General features: G+C 32.8%; 3 protein-coding genes across 3 annotated transcripts in view; 2 read left to right on the top strand and 1 right to left on the bottom strand.

The window, feature by feature from the left end:
- Positions 1-289: 289 nt before the first annotated feature.
- On the top strand, positions 290-5,291 carry LOC123676178 (exocyst complex component 6). The gene is made up of 14 exons (XM_045611909.1): positions 290-530; positions 630-795; positions 1,186-1,370; positions 1,424-1,525; positions 1,583-1,685; positions 1,998-2,070; positions 2,129-2,286; positions 2,884-3,258; positions 3,338-3,516; positions 3,655-3,846; positions 3,941-4,178; positions 4,590-4,731; positions 4,790-4,973; positions 5,025-5,291. Exons 1-14 carry the CDS (start codon positions 424-426, stop codon positions 5,149-5,151), a joined length of 2,331 nt encoding a protein of 776 aa, XP_045467865.1. The 5' UTR covers positions 290-423; the 3' UTR covers positions 5,152-5,291.
- Positions 5,162-10,663, bottom strand: LOC123676179 (cellular tumor antigen p53). The gene is made up of 9 exons (XM_045611910.1): positions 10,442-10,663; positions 9,469-9,559; positions 9,364-9,415; positions 8,905-9,126; positions 8,303-8,492; positions 7,911-8,142; positions 6,288-6,480; positions 6,106-6,232; positions 5,162-5,998 (listed from the first exon to the last, which is right to left on the bottom strand). Exons 2-9 carry the CDS (start codon positions 9,537-9,539, stop codon positions 5,973-5,975), a joined length of 1,113 nt encoding a protein of 370 aa, XP_045467866.1. The 5' UTR covers positions 9,540-9,559; positions 10,442-10,663; the 3' UTR covers positions 5,162-5,972.
- Positions 10,664-15,726: 5,063 nt separating this feature from the next.
- Positions 15,727-25,128, top strand: part of LOC123676175 (cadherin-87A) — a 158,171-nt gene continuing 148,769 nt past the window's right edge. Inside the window, exon 1 of the mRNA XM_045611908.1 lies at positions 15,727-16,137. The gene's annotated coding sequence lies outside the window, so the exon portion shown is untranslated. The remainder of the gene's footprint in view (positions 16,138-25,128) is intronic.

Genomic DNA, 25,128 nt, shown 5'->3' with positions numbered 1-25,128 from the left:
ACTAATTAAACTTTATCCATGAAATATTTCCTTAACATCAACGACGTTTCAATTAGGATGTTGTCTTCTCTAAAAAGGGTTCAATAATATTGTAATTAATTAATGATATTTCATATGAAGAGGCCAATTTTCACTCTATTACATTCATATCACAGATAAATTGTGGAGATTACTCTATGGTTTCAACTAATTCTGTGATTATTACCACAGAAAACACTCAAAGTACTCTATGGTTACTACTTAGGAAGTAGTTCTAAAGTCACTAAGTAGTTCAATTCATCAATATACTTCTAACTGCTTTCATAATAATCAGTGGATTTTTTCAAGCCAACACCTCGATTTAAACAATATTCAGAATATTCTTATGGGATATGGGATGGGATGATTTTGAGAATTAAATTACATGAACACTTGTAGGTCAAAATGTATTCACGACAAATGAATGGCACCCCTTTTGGAGGAAATACTCAATATGACTTATATGTTCAAGAGATTGAAGGCATAGATGATTATTTCGGTCCCACATTTAGGTGGGTGTCTCCGAAAACCAATATATTTGAATTCTCATTATTTTACTGATATTATGGCTCTTTTGCTTTATTATTTATAATATTGATTCCTTTATCTAGGGCAATATTTGATAATGATGAACATGCAGATTTCCGGGATAAACTTGAAAAACGAATAAAACAGCATGATAGAGATATAGAGAGATTATGCAATATATATTATCAAGGTTTCATTGAATCTATAACAGAATTATTGGAAGTTCGCTCGCAGGCTAAAAAGTTGAATGTAAGTGTGCAATTTTGGATGCTTTATGTTGATACATTATTTACTAACACTGAGATGAACATAAATATTAATATTTCAACATTTCTTGGCCTTTGCGAGTATCGATATTCCTTTACAACTTACTTTATTTTATTATCATTCAAGTTAAAGGTATTAAATTGACCAGACAGAATTAGGTGAAGTATCTTTAAGTATACTCATCTTCCCCCACAATCTCCACATATAAAAAGGAGAGATTTACATTTACAGGAATCTAATAGGCACTTGAGTAATGATTATTATCAATGAATTTTATTTTAGAGTCTGGTCTCTGTTCTTATAGTTTCAAAATTATGTTTTCTAATAAAATTTTATTTGCATTTTTTCACATATCCTCAAATTGATTTTCAGAATAATGTGATATCTTTGAATCATCAACTTAATGCTTCTGCCCAAGAGATTATGAAATCTGGAAATGAATTAATTAATGGTAGAAAAGTACAAAATAATATAGCTGCAGTTATAGCTCAGTTCAAGTTATGGTTACCTGTATTGACAACTTATTCTAAATTACAAAAGCAAATAGCAGAGAAGAGGTATAAGTTATATCAAAAACTTCAGTCTTCAATTTAAGTGACATACTTTACAGATATTATCCAGCCTTGAAAAGTCTAGAAGAACTTGAACATTTACATCTTCCTCATGTAGCAAGTTATAGATTTTCATATCAGTTGAGGGAAAATATTCCTAAGTATGTATTTGCAAGCATTTAGGTTATAAAATTTTTTAATTAATTCACTATTTTCAGGATTCGTCAAAGTATTGAATCGGCGTCCATGTCTGATTTAAAGGACTTTTTGGAAAACATTCGAAAATTTTCACCCAAAGTTGGTGAGGTAGCAATGAAACATGTGAGTAAAATGAAGCAAAAATATGTTACTAATTTAAATCTTATGAACTGGTAACTTTCTTATAATTTCTTACTGTTTAAACTTATTTAAATATTTCATTGGTAAGAGAGGGGTTATTTAAGCCTTAAAGTACTGAATCCACTGTGAATTCCAAATTTTTGAAATTACTTATTACTATTATTGTAATGGAGTTATAGTAAGATTTCCAGATGAATATAATAATAATATGGTTCATTCTGTAAGCTACAGGTTATAAACATATAATCACAGAGGCGTGAGCCTGTACGTATGGAAATAATGAATTCTTTTCAGACAAGGGAGCAACTCACGGAGGATCCTACATTGGTAGTCAGAAAGAAGAAACGAATAACACACCAGTCTTCTGGTAATATAGTTCCATTTTTTATATCTGTTTACCACTAAGTTTTATACTTTCCTTCCAGAGGATGATCTGAGTGCACAAGAATTGATAGATTTCTCCCCCATATATAGAAGTTTGCATATTTCCACAGTATTAGGAACCAAATCAACATTTGAATCTTATTATAGGGCTGAGAGGACTAAACAAGCAAGATTAGTTCTACAGCCCCCAACAAATATGGTATGTTGAAATTTTTTCTATGAAAGTTTGCTGTTTTATGTTTAAAAGAAATTGAGTATATGAAGTAGTAATATTGAAGGCTTCATTTTATTCATAAGCTCAAATCATTGTATAAAGAATATTCTTCATATAATTCTCAAAGATAGTTTTCTTTTAACAAACAACTTTTATTTCCTGAATCCTTTTTTTGGAATTCATATACATATTATTCTGTAGAGTTCTATAGATATAATTCTAGGCTTCCTAGTGTGACCTTACTGATTTATTATCTTACAATTGTGGTAGACATCTTTCTGCTCTGTACTTGCCAAACATGCTTTGTCCAATGGATAACACCTTCCCAAAGATAGAAATTTTCTTATACATTAAGAGTAACTACTCAAAGATTAATATAAAAACCATCGATATATACAAGCAAATAAAACAAGAAGAGGTGCCAATCGTTCATAGCGCCTGATTACATAAGGTGTGAAACCGATCATACCACAACTAGAACGCCCAGAATTATTCAACTCTGATGAACAATCAGTCTGTGAAAGCCTTCAGAATTTTACATATTATTCTATATTTCAATTAATTAATCATAAATTTTTTCAGCATGAATCAGAAGAAAGTTTTCGCTTGTATATCCATTCAGTTTTGGGTTTTTTCATAACTGAAGACCATGTATTGAATACAGGAAGTGGTCTCATCACTAGAACATTTTTAGATGAAATGTGGAACTCTGCATTATCAAAAATGGTAACTGCTTTACAGAATCATTCAGCTTACTGCACTGATGCCACACTCATACTTAGAATAAAAGATCTTATCATGTTATTTTGTACTACACTCACAAATTATGGATACACAGTGGAACCCCTATTGGACTTTGTTAAAGAATTGCGAGATCATTATACAGAGGTTTTAATGCAAAGATGGGTGCAAGTATTCAGGGAAATATTGTCAAAGGAGGATTTTCAACCTGTGGAGGTATAATGGTCTGCTAAAAATATTGTGTATTATCAATTCAATGCAGATAATTGGAATTCAGAATATTTTTTTTCCACAGGTGCTTGATCAAGAGGTATTAGATAATATATTATCTTCCTTTCCTTGGGACGAAGATTTACCAAACAATATAACATTCCCTTGTACACTTCCATTCTCAAGTATGGTACCCAGAGTGTATCAACAAGTGAAAGAATTCATTTATGCTTGTTTGAAATTTTCGGAGGATTTGAATTTGAGGTGAGCTAAACATAATATAATTAAAAAATATCTTATATGGTCTTAAAAGTACTGTCACTAACTAAAAAGAATTGAATATATTATGTCTTATCAATGTCTAAAGTTTTATATCATCTGAAATAATTGTTTCATTCGCAGTCAACTTGAAGTGGATGAAATGATAAGGAGATCTATCAATCTGCTGTTAACAAGGACATTTAGTGGATGTTTATCTACAACCTTCAGAAATCCAAGAGTTGGTTTGCAAGAAATTATGCAGATAATAATTGATACTGGATATTTAGAAGCTTCTACTACATACTTGGATCAATTTATCTCAAACATAACTGGGTAAAAAAGAGTATTATTTTATTGTTTATAAGGGTTTTTCTATATAACAAACAGTAATTAACATGGACAATTTTAATGTTCGTTCCTTTTTTAGGGAAGAATCTAAAGCGATTTCAAGTGGGCTTATGCCAGGAAAAACAATAATGTTTCAGGTTGCTAGGGAAGATGCTATCAATCAAATATGCGAGAAGCTCAACCAAAAATTGGATGAATTTTTAGAATTGGAAAGTTATGATTGGTTACTTGTTGAACCTCAAGGTCATGCTTCCACACATATTTCAGATTTAATTGCTTTCTTGAGAACTACTTTCCAAAGCTTCACCAGCTTACCAGTATGTATTGCAAATATACATTCTATGTTTTCAAGGCATACCACTTTGCAGATTAATTAAAAGTCCATCCAAAAGTTTGTGAGGAAAATTACAATTACATGAATACAATTTTCAACAAGTCGGTAAAAGCTTTTGACTTCATATCTTTGCTTTCTGAAAAAGGATTCATTTTTACTGTTAATGTATGTACAAAATTTCAAGAAGTCTATATCTTACAAGCAAATAAAGCAAGTGCCATAAAGCTGCACTTTAAATGAAATTAATTGATTTTAGACTGCTTTATCTCTCATTTCGAGCAATTAAACATGACATAAACTTTTTATATCGTCATTGTTAGTGAATGCACAATATAGCTGCTAATTTCCTAATGATTAAAAAAATGACAGAAAAAATTCAGAAGATTTTTTTTAGCTGGAAGTAGCACAAATCGCATGTAAAGCTGCTTGTGAACACATAGCCGAAGCAATGTTCAGTTTACTAATGAGTGAGAAGAACAAGCAAATTTCTCTTGGTGCCCTCAACCAAATTTCTTTAGATTTAATTCAGTGTGAGCGTAAGTTTGAAGTCAGTTCTTCATTGGGCATCCTAATTTAGACATCTATTTCTTTCAGTTTTTGCTGCATCTGAACCAGTTAAAGGCTTGCAAGAAGATGACCTAGCCTATTTCTCTAAATTGAGAGAAATTTTAGATTTATTTACAACTTGTGATTGGCCAACCTATTTTCATGATTATGGCCAGGAAATAAGCAAATATAAGCAGGTTAAGCCTGATGATGCTCTTATTCTTGTTGAGAAGTAAGATAAGCATCTTAAATAAAAAATTAATTTAACAAAAAAAAATTTCAGGTTGAAAGAAGGTGATAAGAAGACAATGTTTACAGTATTGAAAAAAAGTGAACGAGATAAGAAGAAACTTTTAGAAACTGTTTCCAAACAACTGAAACAGCTATCACAGATTCCCCCAAATAAATGAGTAGTCGATAAGAACATGGACAATTTATTGAAATGTAAATAAGAACACATAAAAAGTACTTACAAACAAAAGAAGATTAAAATTATAATATTATTAAGATAAATCTAATGAGCAATGAAATAAAGTAAAACTAATGATTATTTTGTCCAATCACTTCTTCGTAAATACAATTTTATCAATGTGTTTTTATATTTCTTCATTAAGATATATCAACAAATTCAATAAAGCTACTCTTATGGAAGACGTAATATTGCTTAAAGACATTCCTAGAGTACTTGGTCCTAAATATTAATATTCAATTAACAAGTATATTCATTGATATCAAAACAAATTAAAAAACAATTAAAGCATATTCAACTTAATGTAGCACCAATCCATTTCTCAGTACAATTTTTTATTAAATTTGACTTATTAATATATAATCACTACTAAGAAATTGGGAAAAAATATTCAATTCTTTTCACTGAAAAGCTATATCACAAACCATTGTAATGAAAAAAAAAATTATATCAAAATATTAAACAAATATAATTCTAATATTGGTGAAAATCCAAAAGGTGTTCCTAAAGGTGATAATTTCTTCTAAAATTTTTATATGAGGACAATTTATTTAAAACATTGAAAATATTCTCATTTAATGAAAATGCCGGAATCGTATTGAATATCAAATCAAAAATTAAGTTCTGAGACTTATATTCAGGTGAAACATTCAAGTTCAAAAGAAGGTTCCTGGGAAATACAGTTTGAAGAAGTTTTCGAACCAAAAATGATGATAAAAATATTTCAGAGATCATAAGAATCTATTTTACACTATCTGAGCCTCATTGTTGCAGATGATCGACTTGAGCTGAAAAAAGAAATAACAGTGACAATAGGTTTTTTCGAATTGAATATTTTATTAGTACTTATTTTTCGAACTTAAAAATATTTCAATGTGAATTTTATTTCAGTTACCTTGTAATTTTTTATAAGCATCAACATATTGTTCATTTTTCTGTGGATTGCGAACCATCTCTCCGGCCATGAGATCTCTACTAAATTTTAGGATTTGCAGTAAGTTCAGTTTACCGGGCACTTCAATCTAAAAACGGTCATCATTAGCAAAAAGAACAATTACCTACTTGAATTCATCTAACCGTTGCGCTCTGCACATTTTTATCTTTGGGCTCTGTCTCACCCGCTCCTTTCTTCTCTTTCATCTCCAGTTTCCTTTTTTTACCTTGGGGTGCTGAAGATTTATTTACTGAATCTTTTTCTTCTTTTTCTCTATCCCGTTTGGGGCAGCTACAAATTCTTACATTTAGAATTCGCCTGCCTAATATGTCACCACTACAACAAATAAACAAGTAAATGAAATTGTTCTGAAATTTCAATAAGGTTCTAAATTGCTTACTACAATACTTCTGATAATAGAGTATCGAAATATTTTATTCATTAAATATTTAATTTGAATATTCATATAATTCACCTAAAAATATATTTATGACTCAGTTAAAACAGTTTCTTTTATAAAATTACAATATTTTGACAAATGAAAGTAATCTAATAAAGATTACTCTGAAAAAACATTCGGACCACATGTGTTATCTTTTTTATTAATTTTCAATTATCAGTGGCGTGACTTTCATACAGGAAAAGGGGTCTTCGAATTTTTTTATTGAATTGAACTTGAAAAGACAACTTTAACACCAATAGATTCATTATTTTTTTAATAATTTTCACTATTGAAGAAATAAATAGAAAAAAACAGACATTAATATTCAAACTTTCATGTCTCACCAAAACTTTCTTGGTTGTGAGATTATTTCTATTGTGCAACAGCATGACCAATGCACATTTCAATTATTCCATCGTAGACAGATTTTTAATTCCATCTCTCTCTCTGAAAAATTACCCATCCAATATCCAAAACTCAGAAATGTAAAGAGTCAGTTGGATGAAATTTGATACATATCTTATGACTCAAGTTGCATAAGTTTTAATGTGCAAAAAATTCTGGGAGCTTTCGGAGGAATAGAAGTATAATAGAAGTTTGTATCAATTTTCATAGTTATTATAGTTTACACTATTCTAGTGATAATGACAATTATTATGTTTTTGTATGTTTGTTTTAGGACACAACAGTGGACTATCATTTTGCCCAAATGTCTGTTATTTTCGAATTTTGATTCAAGAGTATTGGTCTAAAACAATAGGTTAAACTCGGTCATGAAGAATTTGAGGTCAAAATCGATTTTGTCCTGCCGCTGTGTACATGCAAATGGAACATCTAGAAATTTCAATTTTCAGATAGATTCATAACCTGAATCTACCCTGAAAATATAAATTTATTTATATAGTTCGCTAATGGGCATGTATCATGGTTCCAGACTAAGTTCATCTTCTCAATAACGGAAAAAAATACAGATCCAATCAACCGAAATTTGGAAATGATAGGACAATGATTGATTTCTCAAGTGATAACAGAGTAATATTCTGTTTTCATGGCTGGTCAAATTACAGATTATTTCATATTCTATTAAGAAGGAATGAAACTTTGGGGGAACATCATTTGAAAATTAAGGCAAGCAATATCTGTTTTGAAATAACTGTTTGAAGACCAATGTGCAAGAAAAAATTACATGAATATGAATAAGCGCTCAAAAAGTTTCTGGCTTCATATAAGTGGTTTTCTAATTTTTATAAATATAGGTTGGAGTTTTTCATCAAAAACATGGAAACTTTTCTGACATATGTTTTAAACAAAACTAGATACTTACTTGGAATTTTCAAGGGTGAAAATAATTTCTATTGGCTTACGATTCATGCCTGTTGGACATGAACTCTTACAAACAAATACAAACATCTCTCTTACAGCATCGGTTCCAGTTTGAGGATGAGAGAGAGGAAAGAGTACAGAAAGTCTCTGATTGGTTTTACGATCACCCAAATAAAAAGTTTTTTCATTGGACGAGCAGCGTATAATGTGCTGACTAACGTGAGGAGGAACACCTGAAAGAAAACATGAAGGCTTCTATTGATACATTGTCCTTTTTGCTAAATTCTAATTATATCTTCCAGTTGTATTGAATAATATTGCTTTATTTTCTAATATAATTAATACAAATGAACCGTATATCAATTGTGAAGATGATAAAATTAACCAACCTACCTTTATTGAGACCGAGATGGGGTTGTTCGTGTTGAACACATCGGAAGACCAATTCCTGGGAATGTTGTAAGGAACTAAAGCTTGGCATGACTCTCACATAGAGACCTTCAGTACTTTGAGATGTGTGTCTGAATTCTACAGGGAAATGTGCACCCATATCAATGAATACTTTTTTGAGTGAAGGAGAATACTGAAATCAAAAAAGAATTAGTGTGCTATCAATCAAAGTAACAATTTTTATGAAAATATTAAACATTTATAGAATCATCAATCTTTAGTTTTTGTGTTTTTTCAACATTAACACTGTAAATATCTAACCACCTTCTTGACTTTTTGAAAATAAGCCCAGGAATCTAACAAGAATTACAGATGACTACGTAAATAGGATTCATAAAGCTATAATTTTCTGGATCAATAGTCAAAAATTATATAGCTAGCACATTCATGAAATGATTAACTATTTCCAACAAATCCCTACAGTATAAATATTTTTATTTTGTTTGAAATAAATAGATATATGCTTTCTTTAGCACGCATTTGGAGAAAAACTATCTTTATTAATATTATAAATTGACAAAAGAAACTCTTTGCTTAATACTCACAACCCAAGGATTTTTGGTTCCATTTGGTATGATGGAAACATCAAAATCATATGGTCCAGCATATTCTTCATTACAAACTTTCAATTGGGCACTGTATACTGGTGGCAAACCGGTTGGGAATGAATTGCTTGGAATACTTGATAGCTCATTGAAAATCTCTTGCTTCAGAATCAAACTCTCTTCATTTCCTTCTAATGGACCAAATGCATTGGGCATATTTTGCTGCAAAAGATTTCATTATGAAGCGTTATTTTTATTATTTTTTTTAGCTAAATTTTCACTTGTGATGCCAACATCAATTCATTGTAAGTTTTGGTCTCTACAATTATCAAAGCTAGTGTGAACTGCAACTGAATTATCTCTTGTTCAGAATAAATTACATCTATAAGATATAATATTTTCAAAAATAATTATGTAAAATTCATGGAACAATATTATTAATGATAAAACTGCACTCACCGACAAACCAGGATCATATAAAGTATCTTGTACATAATTCACGATATCATGCCTGAAAAAAAGTATTATAAACACTGCAAATAATAATAACAGAATGACACATACACATTATTATAAAGTGCCTCCCGATCATCTCTTTCCAACAAATCGGACAATTCAGAATCCGGAAAAGACATTGTATTGCTTCAATTTGTACCTGAAAAATACGTCAATTAGAGTATTGGAGAGCAGAATTATAGATTAATAACTTTCAAGTATTCTTTTAAAAAATATATGAATCTATATTCATGAAACGCTGATCCATAAATAAAATTCTGATAAACTTACATTTTTATTGATTTAAATGAATAATCAACATTGTTTCAGTTCAAATATAAATCCTCATCAAATCAAATTCTAATTTTCTAGAAAATAACCTTCAATGAAATTCAATTCACAAGAATCTCAAAAAAAACAATGATGACATTTTTGTACTATCCAATAATGAATTTTCAATTTAATAAGTTTCTTTTTGGCAAAATGGATGTTGAATTGGACTAATGCATTAGTTTTTTCAATGGTACATTATACTGAATGAAAAACAAGTAACATGAGAAAAACGGACCTTTGGCATAAACTTAAAAATTGATCATCATTGGTTCTGCTTCTCAAGTTGTAATCTTACTAATGGATATGGAATTCAAACAATAAGGTATTCAACCAATGAAGGTTTTGTTTTGAGACTAAGCTTGAAGTTCATTGGTTTTGGTTATTCAAGTAATTCAGTTAGTTTCAAAAGTTAAAGATGCATTGAAATGATTTAACAATAACATAAAGAGATATCTGGTTATTGCAGATTTGAAAATGCAGAAAACCCAAGTCTAAACAATAACCGAAACTGGCCGCCATGACCTTGGAATTGCATTTTATTCCAGAGGACATTATTTCTGAAATTCTTATTGGAAATAGCGTAATTAATTGAATAAACTTTCGAATTTTCTTTTTATTTATGGAACCACTTTTGACTACATCAAACTCATCAATGATTACACTTTAGTTTGATATCAACATAAACCCTAAGCTTCAGAAATAGTGTTACCTGTAGAATTATAAAATAATTGATGCTTCGTTGTCTTCAGTCGATGAAAACTCAGAAGATAGTGAAATAAAAACCTATGAATAAAATGGCACAACGAATATTCATTTATTAACCGCAAATCCTAAAATTTTAACTACTTATTTATACACCTTAACCTCACTTGTCGCCTAGCACACTCACTACTCTTCCATTTTGCTACCACCTGTTGAGAACCATTTGAATTGAAAAGAGTAGTGTCTTCAGAATTTTGCCAACAGCGTTGCCAACTTACTGCTGTTGCCAGTTTCGGCTTATTTCTTGGAAACTGCTGAAAAGTAATTCATTTCGGGTTTTCAATTCTTACTAGAGCTAGATTGAAGAATTCGTAAGTAGGTATCATAAATCGGATACAACTTCGGAAATCGGATACAACTTTGAAATTATAAAATTTTTGATTAGTTTTCTTATATTTTTGGAAATAGAGTTACAGAAAAATACTATAATCACAATTTTACATTTTAGAACAGTGCCTTATATTACGCAAGTGTTCTTAAGATGATTTATGTCCACAACTCCATATGTATTATTGTTAAACCTAGGAATTGAATAAAATGTTTTGAAAGGATAAACTCCATTCAATCAGTTATATATGTATTGTTCCGTAATTTTTTTTTTTTATATTATCTTTCAATTGTGTGTATTTTCGATCAATAAATAATGAAAAAAAATTCTTTGAAAATATGTACCTAGGTACACGTATTTTACTGTATATCTTGGTAGGTATAGTAAATTTTATTAACTAAACTATAAAATACCCATCTGATCGAACGGAAATTAAGAAATCTGTTTCAAAGTAGGGAAATTAATGTTTATACAAAATTCAGTCATACATATATCGGATAAATTTTGTGTACTTATACCTATACCATAGTACATTGTTTACTATACCTACTAAATAATGCAGTTCATACTTAGGTATATGAAATGGTTCATTTACACAGCACCGTATCTAGGGCGTGGCAAAGGTGGCACTTGCCACGGGCGCAAGGTCTGCAGGGGCGCCCAAACATATCAAAAGAAAAAAATATTGGAGCACTCGACATAAAAATTCGAAAGATCACAACTCGGTTTTCATGTGTACGCCTCGCAACGAGAAATGCCGAGGAATCTGGAAAACAAGGACGGAGATCTTTCTTTTTTTTTGGGAGGGTTCTCGAAAAAAATTTTTTTTTTGCAACAACGTTTACTCATATCTGTAATGTGAGAAAAAGAGGTTTGATAACGAAGTTGGAACTTAATTACTCAAAATATTTTTTTTATTACCAATTCGATTGTTCTCACCTTATACTGGGTTTTCTTAAAACGGAGTTACGAAGGAAAATATTCCTTGGATAATTTAAAAAAAAAAAGTCCCATAAACATGAGCCCGCAAACGCTTAGTTTTCGAGATACAGGGTGTTTCATGTATAGTCATACTTTTTAGTGATGCTTATATTCATTAGTTTATCGAATCTTTATTAATCTTCGCTACAGAATTTGTTGATGAGTATCTGCCATAAGTTATAATTAATTTATTCATCACAGATTACTAACTGGATTTTTATAATAATTTGGATTTTCCTGAGGATTACCAGAGAGCTGTTTGAATTTTTTTTTCGAAATCGATAGCAGATACGACAAAACTACAACAAACCAAAAAGTGTTGTACTAGACCAGAGTTTCTTTTCACATTTTTCTATAGAACCAGTGCTTCACCAAAAAATAGTTCTGGTGGAAAGAAGCAGGTACCCTTCCAGAAAAAATATCATCCTATAGATTTGCATACAAAATGAGCACATCACAAGATGAAAACTTTAAATCGGAAGATCTATGACAATTCAAGTTAAATATTTTGTGAAGGGAAGGTGCTATGAGAAAAAAAACTTCAACACCGGTATCTCAAAACCAAAGCGTTTGCAGTTTCATGTTATAGGACTTTTTTCTCAAAATGATCCGAGAAATCTGTCATTTTCATTTGTACACATTAGGAACACCGTTTAGATATAATCAATTCAGAACTGATATCTGCACAATTAAATTGCAATTTGAATGAATCACAATAAATTGTATAACACGGCCAGACAATTTTTCGATGCGAATTACTCAGTTCAGTACTTTGATAACTACTGTATTGAAATTTCGTGACGAGAATGAAACAAAAAACCGAAAATAACGAGTACGTGCATACCGATTACGAATGCAAAAAACGAGCGACACCGACAAAGCGGATAGATAAAGGAAAATAATAAACCTCGGACATAGATGTGATCGTAGAGCAGTAAAAGTACTCATCTTGAAAGCGATAACAAACTCATTAACCGTAAAAGGGTCCGATTTTGTACTCCGTGTCGATTTCAGAGGAAAGTGAAATGATTATTGGTTCTTTTTATAGAAAAATTTTCGTTTTTGCGAGAATTCAGAAATTTTATATTTTGGAAATATTGGGGGGGGGAGTAATTACCACCCATTTCTACGCCCTTGCTGGAAACATTGAAAATATTGCTAGCCTTCCCTAGAATTTGTGTATAAGAAAGTTTATTCAGAAATTATTACAAACTCTTATAAATTTTAAAATAAAACAAAATTTTATGAGCATAAGCATAAAATAATCACAAAATATATGACTTAAGCTATGAACAAAAAAATACTATAAGTAAATATAATCGATGAAAAAAAATCTTCGAAAATGGGGGGCGCTGTCTAAGATATTGCCACAGGCGCAATAGTACCTAGATACGGCCCTGCATTTACAAACCTGGCAATATTGCTTTTACAAAAGAAAAAATGACCATCTAAGAAGCTTCCGAACCACAGAATATCATTGTAAAGAATGGACTGATTTTTTGCATTATTTACACTTTTCAGAGAGAGTTGAAAAAATGCCAATATGCACGCAAGGAAGGGGTAACGATGAGTTCAAAGAGTCCTCTTTATTGTCAAAAAATTTGTAGATTTCAGTAAATACCTACCTACATTTTTTTCTATCATGAATTAATTGATGCCGATATACAGGCTGATTTCGACGGTAAGATTTTAGGAGTCAAGACAGCTTGTTTGGTCTATGGTTGGGGTCCTCAACTATGTCTCTACAGGGTGATTTGAGAATTATTGAATTATGAACAATATGCGGTTCAAATGAAAAATTCCCATATTATCGAAATTTCTTTTTGGTGTTCTGCCATCTTGACGGTGAAGGTGATAGAACGTAGTATATTGAAAAAATAATTTAAACGTGAGCCGGAAATGAACCAGAAATCATGGAGCAATAAGAATTTTCATACTTTCTATTTGTATTTGATACTGTCAGGTAAAAGTGAATCCTAGTTCTAGTAGAACATAATTACATCTACTAAAACTGGAGAGCAAAAAAATTATTTATAGGGCAATAAATTAGCCTGAATAGAGCCTTAAATTACCGTGTAAGTGACTTTATTCTGAGGAGTTTCTTTATGGTTGGGTTCTGCTAGCCTAACGGTAAAGCTACTAAAGCTAGCAGTACCCAGGAATTAAAAAAAACCAAATTCACAAATTTGGAAGTGGATTCGAACGTGTTATCAGATTGTTCATAAAGAATCGATTAGCCTATTGGTTCTGCTAGCTTAGTGTTAAACTAGCAGAACCCGCAATTTCTCACTCTTAATTAGAGAGCAAAAAATTTTCCAATATTGTAATAAATTGGCCTAAAATTTAAAAAAAAGGAAGAGGGTCGACGTTAGGGACGAAACAGTGAAGCGATCGATTCAGATGCCTCTATTTGACGGGCGGTAATTCGGCGCAGTTTGCTGGCCTCCTATTCAACCTTGGTTCTTAAAAACAACTCAATTTGTTCCGCTCCGCTGCGTTTGTCAACAATCCCTGCAATAAAAATCTCCAAAACCTTTAAAAATAAGCTACCTGTATAATAAATAACAGATACCAATATAAACATTGAAATATCCTCATTGAAAGAGGGATAAAATCATTATGTATTTCACAAAGGCTTTTGAATTATTGGGAAGTCGATGTTAACACATTCAACATTTGGAAAATTCATACGATTTTGTATTCAAAACTGGTTAATGTTAAATGCCAAATGTTTTCAGCGGAATACAGACGTTTGTAATCTCAATTAGTTTTTGCTCTCCTTCAGAAGTTCTTATTCTGTGGTGAGAGCCTAACAATTTATTATCGATCGATACTTTAATAATTGGTACTCCTCCCTTCCCCTATTCATGCTTTTTCAGCAGGGGTACCGAAAAATTATTTGCTTCAGGCATAGAGCAATAATCATAGATTAGAGGAAGTATACGCAATTTTTACATGTCCTCAACACATGGTTAGATTACGTTATCGGTTGTGATATATTTTAAAATCCACAATTTTACTATATCATTATGAATTTATATTATATGAATGAAATATATTTATTTGAGTAATTTCCGATAGACTATGCAATTTTAAATATTTGAAATCCGATATTCTTCCTAATTGTCGAACTTATAATAAGCCGAATGTTTATTATTTTCTGGATCTACCTGTCGAAATCCAAGGTTTGGCATCTTTTGCTCTCCAAGTGTCATCGGTTGTTTCACGTCGTTTGACGCGCTTGAAGTTTGTTTTCGGAATTTCTGATATATTTAGGTACTCATTTCAATATATTTTGAGTTAATATGAAACGTTGATACACTACGGGGCACGTTCTTTGTGGAGAAACTAGCGAATTGAGTGAAATATCGTATCACTGATATGTTTTCCTTTCAGCGCGCCTCATGTCTAATTTGATAGTTCAAAATTTGCTTACTGAAAATGACATATATGCTCCTGATCCCTCTATCTATGTTTATTACTCCGAATTTGGGCGCCAAACTTACCCGCGCCTGCCCTGGTCAGAAAAAAATCGAAAACGTGGTTGTGCAGACTTTATGAGGTTCCAATCGGTATACGCTAGTAACGCCCCTAAATACGCACCCTACCATAGTTAAGTAATAATAAGTATTTTGTATTTCTGGTAAAATTTTGTATTTATGCACCTTACAATACTATGTGTGTAAAACCAGTGGCGTTCCAATTGGACGCACCGCGCTCAATGACTTCAAACTGCAGTTGACGCATTTTCGATTAGATTAATCCAGTCTAAATTGAAGTTGTTCCCCACGCCAATGCTTCAATCTATCTTGCAGCTTTGCGCTACAATAGGAACATGAACATGATAGAATAAAAAAGATCTTCTTTTCATTGTATCATGGAACATGAACGCCTTCACCTTGTCTGAGTTGTCGAGATAATTCCTTTCGTACGGAATCCCCATGTAGTAGAAGGTGGCCACACCGTGACTTGGTGGCCTTTTCCGATCCCTTCTCGACCGGCTTGATATTTCTTGTTGCCAGTTTACGTTCACCGATGCCTCGTACAGTTACAACATCACATAAGAAACGGCACGGTTGAGAAAGCACAGAACCGCCGTCTTAAGTTCGGTTCACTGTACTTTGCAAAACCAATTATTCATCGCGCTGTTTTCGATATGACGTAATTCTGGCAAGTGATCCGTTTTGTGTGCATTGACAGTTCTGTGTTTTTCCAGGGTGTTTGTGTGTGCGAGATTCGACCCGTTGTGCATGTCATCTGTCTGTTGTGCCACTGTTGCAGCAGCCGTAAAGTTCATCTAGGTTCACCGCCAGAGGAGCTAACTTCTTAGACAGGTGCGTTCTTTGTTGCACTGAATTGGTTTGAAGCGAGTGATGCTGTGGATTGTTTTGAAGAAAAATGAAGTCCCGTTGAGAGAAAGAAGTATCAACGTACCATTGAGCCGGTAGTTTTAAGTTTTACCTGAGTCTACACAATTCGAGGACAATAGCTCATATTTTGTATGAACAATTTGTGGAACACAGTGAAAACTTCGGAATACTAGGTGTTATGTCGAAAAAGTACCTGACAAGAATTGGTCAATGAAACCCAAACATGCATTATTTTTAAGAGTACCTAAGTACCTTCTGAAATAATACTTTTACACCAATAAATAGGTAGTCTATTATAAAAATTGTTTTCTGGGTGAGATTTTAGTATCTCTGTACTTTATGTCTTCTATATTGGCCAAAGAAGGTTTTTTTGACGTGGGAATTTCAGTTGGAATTGGAAAATTGCCCATATCAGGAAATTGCGATAATTTTCGCTAAAATTTGTTGAATTTTTAACTAGAAATTCGTATGAACAATTCTTCACGAATTGGCCCAGATCACTCTGTATTCGAGCTGGAATTTTCCATCTAAACGAGCTAAGTTCCATTAATCATTGACATGAAATTTAACTAATTTTCGCCATGGATTGTCCAAATAATCATTCAATTTATCCTCATTAATTAATGGGAAGTATTTTGAACCAAAAACAAGTTATTTCGCCATTTTGAAATGATCAATGACAGTTAATTGTACTGAAAACAAACAGTTCAGCACTAAACGTCCAAATTTCATGTTCAGAAAAAAATTCAAGCTCAAATACAGAGCCATCTGTGACGATTCGTGAAAAATTGTTCATACAAAAAAAAAATCTTTTTTGCCCTAGAATACAGGGGTTCCCATTTGAAATTCCAAAGTTGACCCCTGTACCCCCACAAGGGGGACTCATTAATGATGGGTTAAAATTATTTGTTGATGGGTTAAAATTATTCACTTGTATATTATTGTGAATAAATAAAATAAATGAAAACGGAAGAGGTTCTGGCACAAGTGAGCTTCCCCCTTCAAACCATCAACTTTTTATTAGAAACATTTTTCCCTAATATGTTTCCTTTTCGAGAATTCGACTGATTCAACTCAAAAAAATCACCCGGTATATGTATGTCCCAACAAATAAGAATGGATTCTTTAACAAAAATTGTACGAAACATAATCGAATTCTCATCGGCTTTTTTTCGCAATTTGAAGTCCTATCAACCGAATTCACAATTTGCAACCAAAATAAATTTCGTTGGAGGCTGAAACATTTGACAGCTACGCTCCTGCTCTCTGTGAAGTAATTGGTTGAATGAATAAATAAACGAAATTCAAAATGATTACGTACTCTGTACTCGGAATATTGTATCAAACGAAACATTAAACATTATACAACTGGAATTCCTGGTAATGAAAACACAATCAAAACATTGTCAATGACACAAAAAAAATTAAAAAATAAATTAATCTTTGTTATTATCGAACAACATTCAATTTTTCGATTGGTTATACCTAACGATGTTTATTGGCAAACCTATGTGGTAGGATAAATATTTGAACATCTCTTTCGAGAATATTAATTATTCGAAATTGTGGTTTTTTCATTTTATCAGTGTTGAATTATGAAAGCAGCTTGGTTGATTTCATTTCTAATGCATCGTGCATGTAATTACATTCGCATATTGATTTGTTGTTGGTTGTGCTTTTATTGCCTCATTTGTTTGTCTGATGATGAAATATCAAACTGATTGATCATACATGAGAGAATGTTGATAGTTTCTGGAAAATATTGAAAATTCACAGTTCTATACACGGATATATTTTGTTTCAATTATAGAGCAAATGGGACTGAAAATATGGCACCAAATGGGATTGCAAGCTTTTTTAGTTTCGTTATATTTACCTGCTATCTAAAAACACATTGAACCCATTGAAACTACGTATTATTTTGAAGGTTGCATAATTACAATTCGAATTCTAAATGTAGATATTTTATACACCAAATAAGTACGAAAGTTTTCATTTAAAGGAGGTAGGTATTTCATGTAAACAAATCTTTTCAGGACTAAATTCGAAAAGTAACACTCTTTACACATTTTTTTATTTATATTTTGAAAGTGCAGGAGTTGAAGGAATGGCATTTTGTGAGAATGTTTCACACTCGGTTTTACCATTGAAAAGAACACCTATGAATATTTTTTGGATTTTTTTTTCAAAGCATGCAACCCTTTTTGCATTTTAAACCAGAATTTTTCAACGAAAAAATTTCTCAATTTGAAATTATGTGTAATTCCTTGTAAAATTTTTGAAACGTTTGTGTGTGATTGTAATTTTTTTATTAGTAGAACATGATCATAGAATGCTATTCCTTTCTCTCTTCAGCAATTCCAAGGGAAAAAAATTATTGTCCTCATTTTTGTGTACATGACCACTCCAAGAATTCAGCACTTAAAAGCTTTTGGACTTATTTGTTGAAAGGATCTCCAGGAATGTTTTTTCTCAAATTTTGTCAGTTTTATCCGAGGTTATATCTGAAGAAAATAATTACCATTTATTTCTTCTTTCGAATGATTTTAATGCAAAAATCTTAATGAAATTTCTCGTGAATTCATTCAGAATTTCCCCTCTGGCATGATTCACAACAACAGAATCTACCAGGATAACCCTAATATAACATTAATGCTCTACCTGAAAACCCGCAACAGACTTGATGATGAAGCCTTATAAACATTGTATCGTTTCGTAGAAATACAACGCCAATGATTTCGCTTATTCTGACGTAATCTCACCGATACTGCTGTCATCACTTTCTCTCCTTCCAATAGTGCAAAAGGGTTTCATCCATTATATAGGTACTCTGTGACATAAATAATGTAACACCAAGAAGGCTTTGAAGTTTCTTGACGAGACTTGGCAAAAATTTTTATCTCTCGGTTTATCTAGTGACAGGTAGTAGTCGATTAAAATTTCAAAGAAACCAAAAACAACATCAGAATCGAGATCTTTCAAGAAATAAGTATATGAGAATATTTCCCTCCTGTCAAAAATTCTATGTATCTGGAGAACAATTATCGAAAATTACAGCGATAATTGCATTGTAGGAAGCGAAACTGCACTGCGATAATTGTTCTGTTCATAGATGCTTAGTTTCTATGCATCTTACACAGTTCGAATCTATGGCAATTCCATTCTAAATCAGTTTGACAGGTAATGTAACAGTTTATTCGGGAAATATTCCTCCGAATTACACTCGTGCATCAAAATTACCGGATAATTTCGCATTCCAGCGTGTTTTATTTGAAAAACTGCATTCGGTCATTTTCAAAAATGAAAATGAACTCATGCAGTTTTTATGACAACACGCTGTCATGCAAAATTATCGGTAATTTTGATGCACTTGTGCAATTACTTACGATAATTTCTATTGTAACAAATAATAAAACGTCCAACTACTATATTATTTTGAATTAAAATGTAATTAAATTACAACCTCAAACTTCTGTTGAGCGAAAATAAATAAGCCAATTTTTCTGTCGCCACAAAACCAACAGAGTTAAGATTCTGGGTGTTATATGAAACAACGTTTTCGATATAATGAAATTATAAGAAAAATAGAAAATTGAAGAAGAATTTTGGGCTTTAACGAATATTCAGTAATCAGCGGTAATCGGTATTCTAAAGGGTGTTTTTTTAGAGCTATAGAACTTTAAATTGCAATAAAACAACGATGGATTATTCGATTGACATGAATTTCATTTATCCGCAAGATAATCTTGTGGCATTACATTTTAATGATGATTTCTGGTATCAGGACGTCCAATTTTCGCTGAATTTTTCCAACATTTGTGGCCGTATATCGGCAATAACACGGCGAATGTTGTCTTCCAAATGGTCAAGGGTTTGTGGCTTATCCGCATAGACCAATGACTTTACATATCCTCACAGAAAGTAGTCTAGCGGTGTTAAATCACAAGATCTTGGAGGCCAATTCACAGGTCCAAAACGTGAAATTAGGCGGTCACCAAACGTGTCTTTCAATAAATCGATTGTGGCACGAACTGTGTGACATGTTGCGCCGTCTTGTTGGAACCACAGCCACTGGACATCATCGTTGTTCAATTCAGGAATGAAAAAGTTAGTAATCATGGCTCTATACCGATCACCATTGACTGTAACGTTCTGGCCATCATCGTTTTTGAACAAGTACGGACCAATGATTCCACCAGCCCATAAAGCGCACCAAACAGTAAGTTTTTCTGGATGTAACGGTGTTTCGACATACACTTGAGGATTAACTTCACTCCAAATGCGGCAGTTTTGTTTGTTGACGTAGCCATTCAACCAGAAGTGCGCTTCATCGCTAAACAAAATTCGCTTATGAAAATCGGGAACAACGGCAATCTCATTTTGCACTATTTGCAAGCGTTATTCAGGCGTGAATCTATTCATGATGAATTGCCAAACCAAACTGAGAATAAATCACCTGACAGCTTTTAAATCGGTCGCCATCTTGAACAGTAATGCCAACTTAAAGTTATATACCTCGAAAAAAACACCCTTTAGATTGAAACCTACCATACCTACCCGCGTTCTTCAGCCTTTTCGTTCGAAAGTTAATGTGTTTACTGCTGGACGGACAGAATTGAACTTCAGGAAGGATTCTCTTCTCAAATTTTGAAAATTGCATACACCGTAAATTAATGGTAGAGCAATCTATTCGGGTAATTTTTCAAAAAACCTTCCTTATGCTGAACCGTTATTTACTTCGCTGACCTAACTCCACTGAGACTTTTTGTTTACTCTGCTGCGTATCATATTACCTCTTAAATATTATACCGTTCATTTAACACCTGTTCATTCATCACAATCGTTCCTTCATATGTCTATTTACAAATTCAAAGTGGAGTTTAGGCACATAAGTTTACATTAGTCGATTAACTGAAATGAGTTTATTGTTCCAGAAGAAAGAAATGTTATGCTTTTGTTTTTCATAATACTAATGGATACGAGTTGAAAGTACGAGAAATTGAAAATATATAGAGAAAGAAATGCCTCACGGAAAGGATAAGGATCATAAACATAGGTATACATTATTAAAAATAGATTTTAAACGTATAAATGTTGAGTGCGCAAGATTTGCATGACTGCTCAGCTCGAGTGTGCTCATGTCCGAACGAACCTTGAACTGAGCGGTAGCCATGGTACTTGATCTTCAAATAATAGATATATCTCTCCTAAATGCATGTATGTAATTTATTCAGCAATGAATTAACCAAGCATAACTCTCCATATGAAGGCCAAGTATAAAAAGTGCATATTGCACTGCAATTACCATTCAAATGAAGATGTTATCCGATTTGAATATGGAAATTGACAAATTCACCTATATCTGATATTTGAATAATCGTGTATTCTAAAAGCAGGTTTTACGAAATATTGATCGACTGATTATTTCGGTGATTCTAGTTTGAAATCTACGGTGGATCTAAAAAAAAAAAATTTGATCCCTTGAATATATTTTATCTAAAGTTAGTATCCAAATAGAGGGTGTTTTTTTTAGAGCTATAGAAATTTAAATTGCAATGAAACAACGATGGATTATTCGATTGACATGAATTTTATTTATCTACAAGATAATCTTGTGGCATTACATTTTAAATATGATTTCTGGCATATGACCTCCACGGCTGGCTCGGATGTAGTCCAATCTGGACGTCCAATTTTCGATGACGTATATCGGCAATAACACGGCGAATGTTGTCTTCCAAATGGTCAAGGGTTTGTGGCTTATCCGCATAGACCAATGACTTTACATAGCCCCACAGAAAGTAGTCTAGCGGTGTTAAATCACAAGATCTTGGAGGCCAATTCACAGGTCCAAAACGTGAAATTTAGGCGGCCACCAAACGTGTCTTTCAATAAATCGATTGTGGCACGAGCTGTGTGACATGTTGCGCCGTCTTGTTGGAACCACAGCTCCTGGACATCATGGTTGTTCAATTCAGGAATGAAAAAGTTAGTAATCATGGCTCTATACCGATCACCTTTGACTGTAACGTTCTGGCCATCATCGTTTTTGAAGAAGTACGGACCAATGATTCCACCAGCCCATAAAGCGCACCAAACAGTCCAAATGCGGCAGTTTTGTTTGTTGACGTAGCCATTCTGCCAGAAGTGCGCTTCATCGTTAAACAAAATAAAATGGACGTAGTGCGCGATACGTATTCCGCACAGAACCATTATTTTCGAAATGAAATTGTACTATTTGCAAGCGTTGTTCAGGCGTGAGTCTATTCATGATGAATTGCCAAACCAAACTGAGAATAAATCACTTGACAGCTGTTAAATCGGTCGCCATCTTGAACAGTAATGCCAACTTAAAATTATATACCTCGAAAAAAAACACCCCTTATATCCTTTCACCCATACCCAGTTTTATATTTTTTGATTTTTTGACAGAGTCAGCGAAATCCCTATCGTTACTTTCTGAAAACTTAAGACTTATGTTGATGAGTTTATGGACTCCAATTCAAATTCTGTTGGACAAACCGACCATGAAGGCCTTCATCATCACATTTGTTTAAAATTATAACACAGTTTTCAGGAAAAACAGATAGAGGAGAAGAGGAAATTTTGATCTATTATTAGTTGTAAAACTGAACAAACTGATTCCCGTAATGCTTTACATGGACAATTACCTCATATTTACTAGGAAATAGCCACTCACCCAGCAGAATATAAAACCCTTGATTTACTTATCCAACATTTATAATCATCTGCAAATCGTCGAGGTAAATACTGAGCCTCAACTCAGAAATAATCATAATTGCGAGAAATATACCGTATTGTTCATTTCACTTTCGCAATCTCCGGCATAATACATTCAAAAATGATATAATACCAGTTATTCCCATTACCGAATGGTGTCGAACAATAAATTACCTAAGACGTTCAATTGCCATTCAGTTTCCATGCTGACTGTTCTCTCTCAGGATGTTACGCAGATTGCACGTTTTCATCAGAATCCAAACCTATCCTCCTATCTCATATTGATCTCATTCCAACCTGCCCCAGCATACAGGAAGTCACACCACATTTTCATATTAAACCTTCAGTTGATATCGGAATTCCTCCTGCAGTAAATTATGGCAGGAAATTTTTTCTTTCATTCAACACGATATTGCTTCATGTCTCCACTTGCTGAAACTATTCACGTTGGCGGTGTGATGTAGTGATCGTAAAAATTCGAAACAAGTACGTACTAGGTATTTTATCAACCTATCCGAAGTTCAATAAATTAAAACCTACATATCAAGTTTTTGTTGGGTTACTATGAACAGGAAACAGTACATAAAATGTTATAATTGGTTGAGGTTCTAGACACCTCTTGGTATTGAAATAACTCGTTTTCAAACTTTTTTCGATGATGTGATTTAATTTGGGAAACACTCAAATTAAATGCCGCTATTCTGATAAAAAAGAACATTCATTTAGATAACTTAGGAACTTCATCATAGGTTTTCTTATCTTATTATCAGACGATTTCAACATCAACGAATTTTAAATGGAGAACGGAAATTGTTATCATCCTTTTTATTTCAAAACTTTTAATCTGTAAAAAAAAAGAATTATATTATGGTTGTATAAAATGGAACTTCCAATTTGATCATTTGGTAGAATTCTCAACATTCGCAAATTATAAACATTTGGTGAACTGTTACTTGAAATCGAAAATTCTTGTTTATTGATATACTAACTGACAAAGAAACTGCAACACCCAGAAGGAGCTGTTTTAATTTCAAATTTTTTTTGGTAAAAAAAAGATAGTATAGCAAGGAGTAGATGATTGAATTTGGAGTTCGAGATCGACGTCTAAGACTTATGGTCATTAGAGACCGATTTGCGACAACTCGATCTTTGGCTTTTGGCTTTGTTAGCAGAACAAGGCCATCCCGTGACCCTCCGAACGGTTTACCGCCTGATAAGGTCTTTTGGACTGCAGCATTATCGACCTCCATCTTGTGTTGCCACTAACGGTTGAGCATCGTCGGCAATGATTACAGTGGTGCAGAGAACTTCAATATTGGAATGAAGAATGGCATCAGGTCGTCTTTTCTGATGAATCTCGATTCTCCTTGGGTGCACATGATGACCGAAAAAGGGTTAGACGACGTCAGAGAGAAAGACGTGAACCTCAGTTTGAAGTTGAGTGTCATGTACACCGGACAGTAGGTGTTATGGTAAGGGGTGCTAATGCACATGCAAGTAGGTCACCTATAGTCTTTATTCGAGGTAACATGAAAGCGCTGCGTTACCTTCAAGAAATAGTGGAGCCATATGTTCTCCCTTACCTTAACTGGCTCGAGAATCAAATATTTCAGCAAGATAATGCCCGACCTCATGTTGCCAGAGTTAGTTCAAACTTTTTTGAAGCGACCCATCTTTGCCATGTCCGCCCAAATCTCTCGATCTTTCAACCATAGAGTATGTTTGAGACATGATGGGTAGAAGACTTGGAAATTTATGCCAGCCTCCACGAACTTTGGTGGCTTTGAGACATGAATGCAGGTAGCTTGGGATAGCATCCCTCAAGAAGAAATATCATCTTATTGCATCAATGTCGAGAAGTGTTGAGGGGTGTATAGATAATCGCGGTGGACAAACACATTTTTAACAAATTTATCAAAGAAAAATTGTGAACCCTTCGTTTTTTTTTCTCCAAATTTCAATCATTTACTCCTTTCTATACTATCTATGTTTAACCAACCAAAAATTTAAATTTAAACAGCTTCTTGTGGGTGTTGCAGTTTCTTTGTCAGTATACATAAAGCATTTCCAATAAGAGTATAAACGCAATAATGCTGAAAAGCACCTAACACCAAATCAGTGGAATTTTCCATGTATAAAAAGAAAACTACCAAATTAACATTATGAACTGACGTCAATGAAGTCGACGTTTTGTGGTTTGCGGAAAAAAAATGT

Source organism: Harmonia axyridis, chromosome 3 (genome assembly GCF_914767665.1).
Source record: "Harmonia axyridis chromosome 3, icHarAxyr1.1, whole genome shotgun sequence".
NCBI classification, from domain to species: Eukaryota; Metazoa; Arthropoda; class Insecta; order Coleoptera; family Coccinellidae; genus Harmonia; species Harmonia axyridis.
The sequence above is the reverse complement of the archived record's forward strand: the minus strand, read 5'-3'. Positions and strand labels throughout refer to the sequence as shown.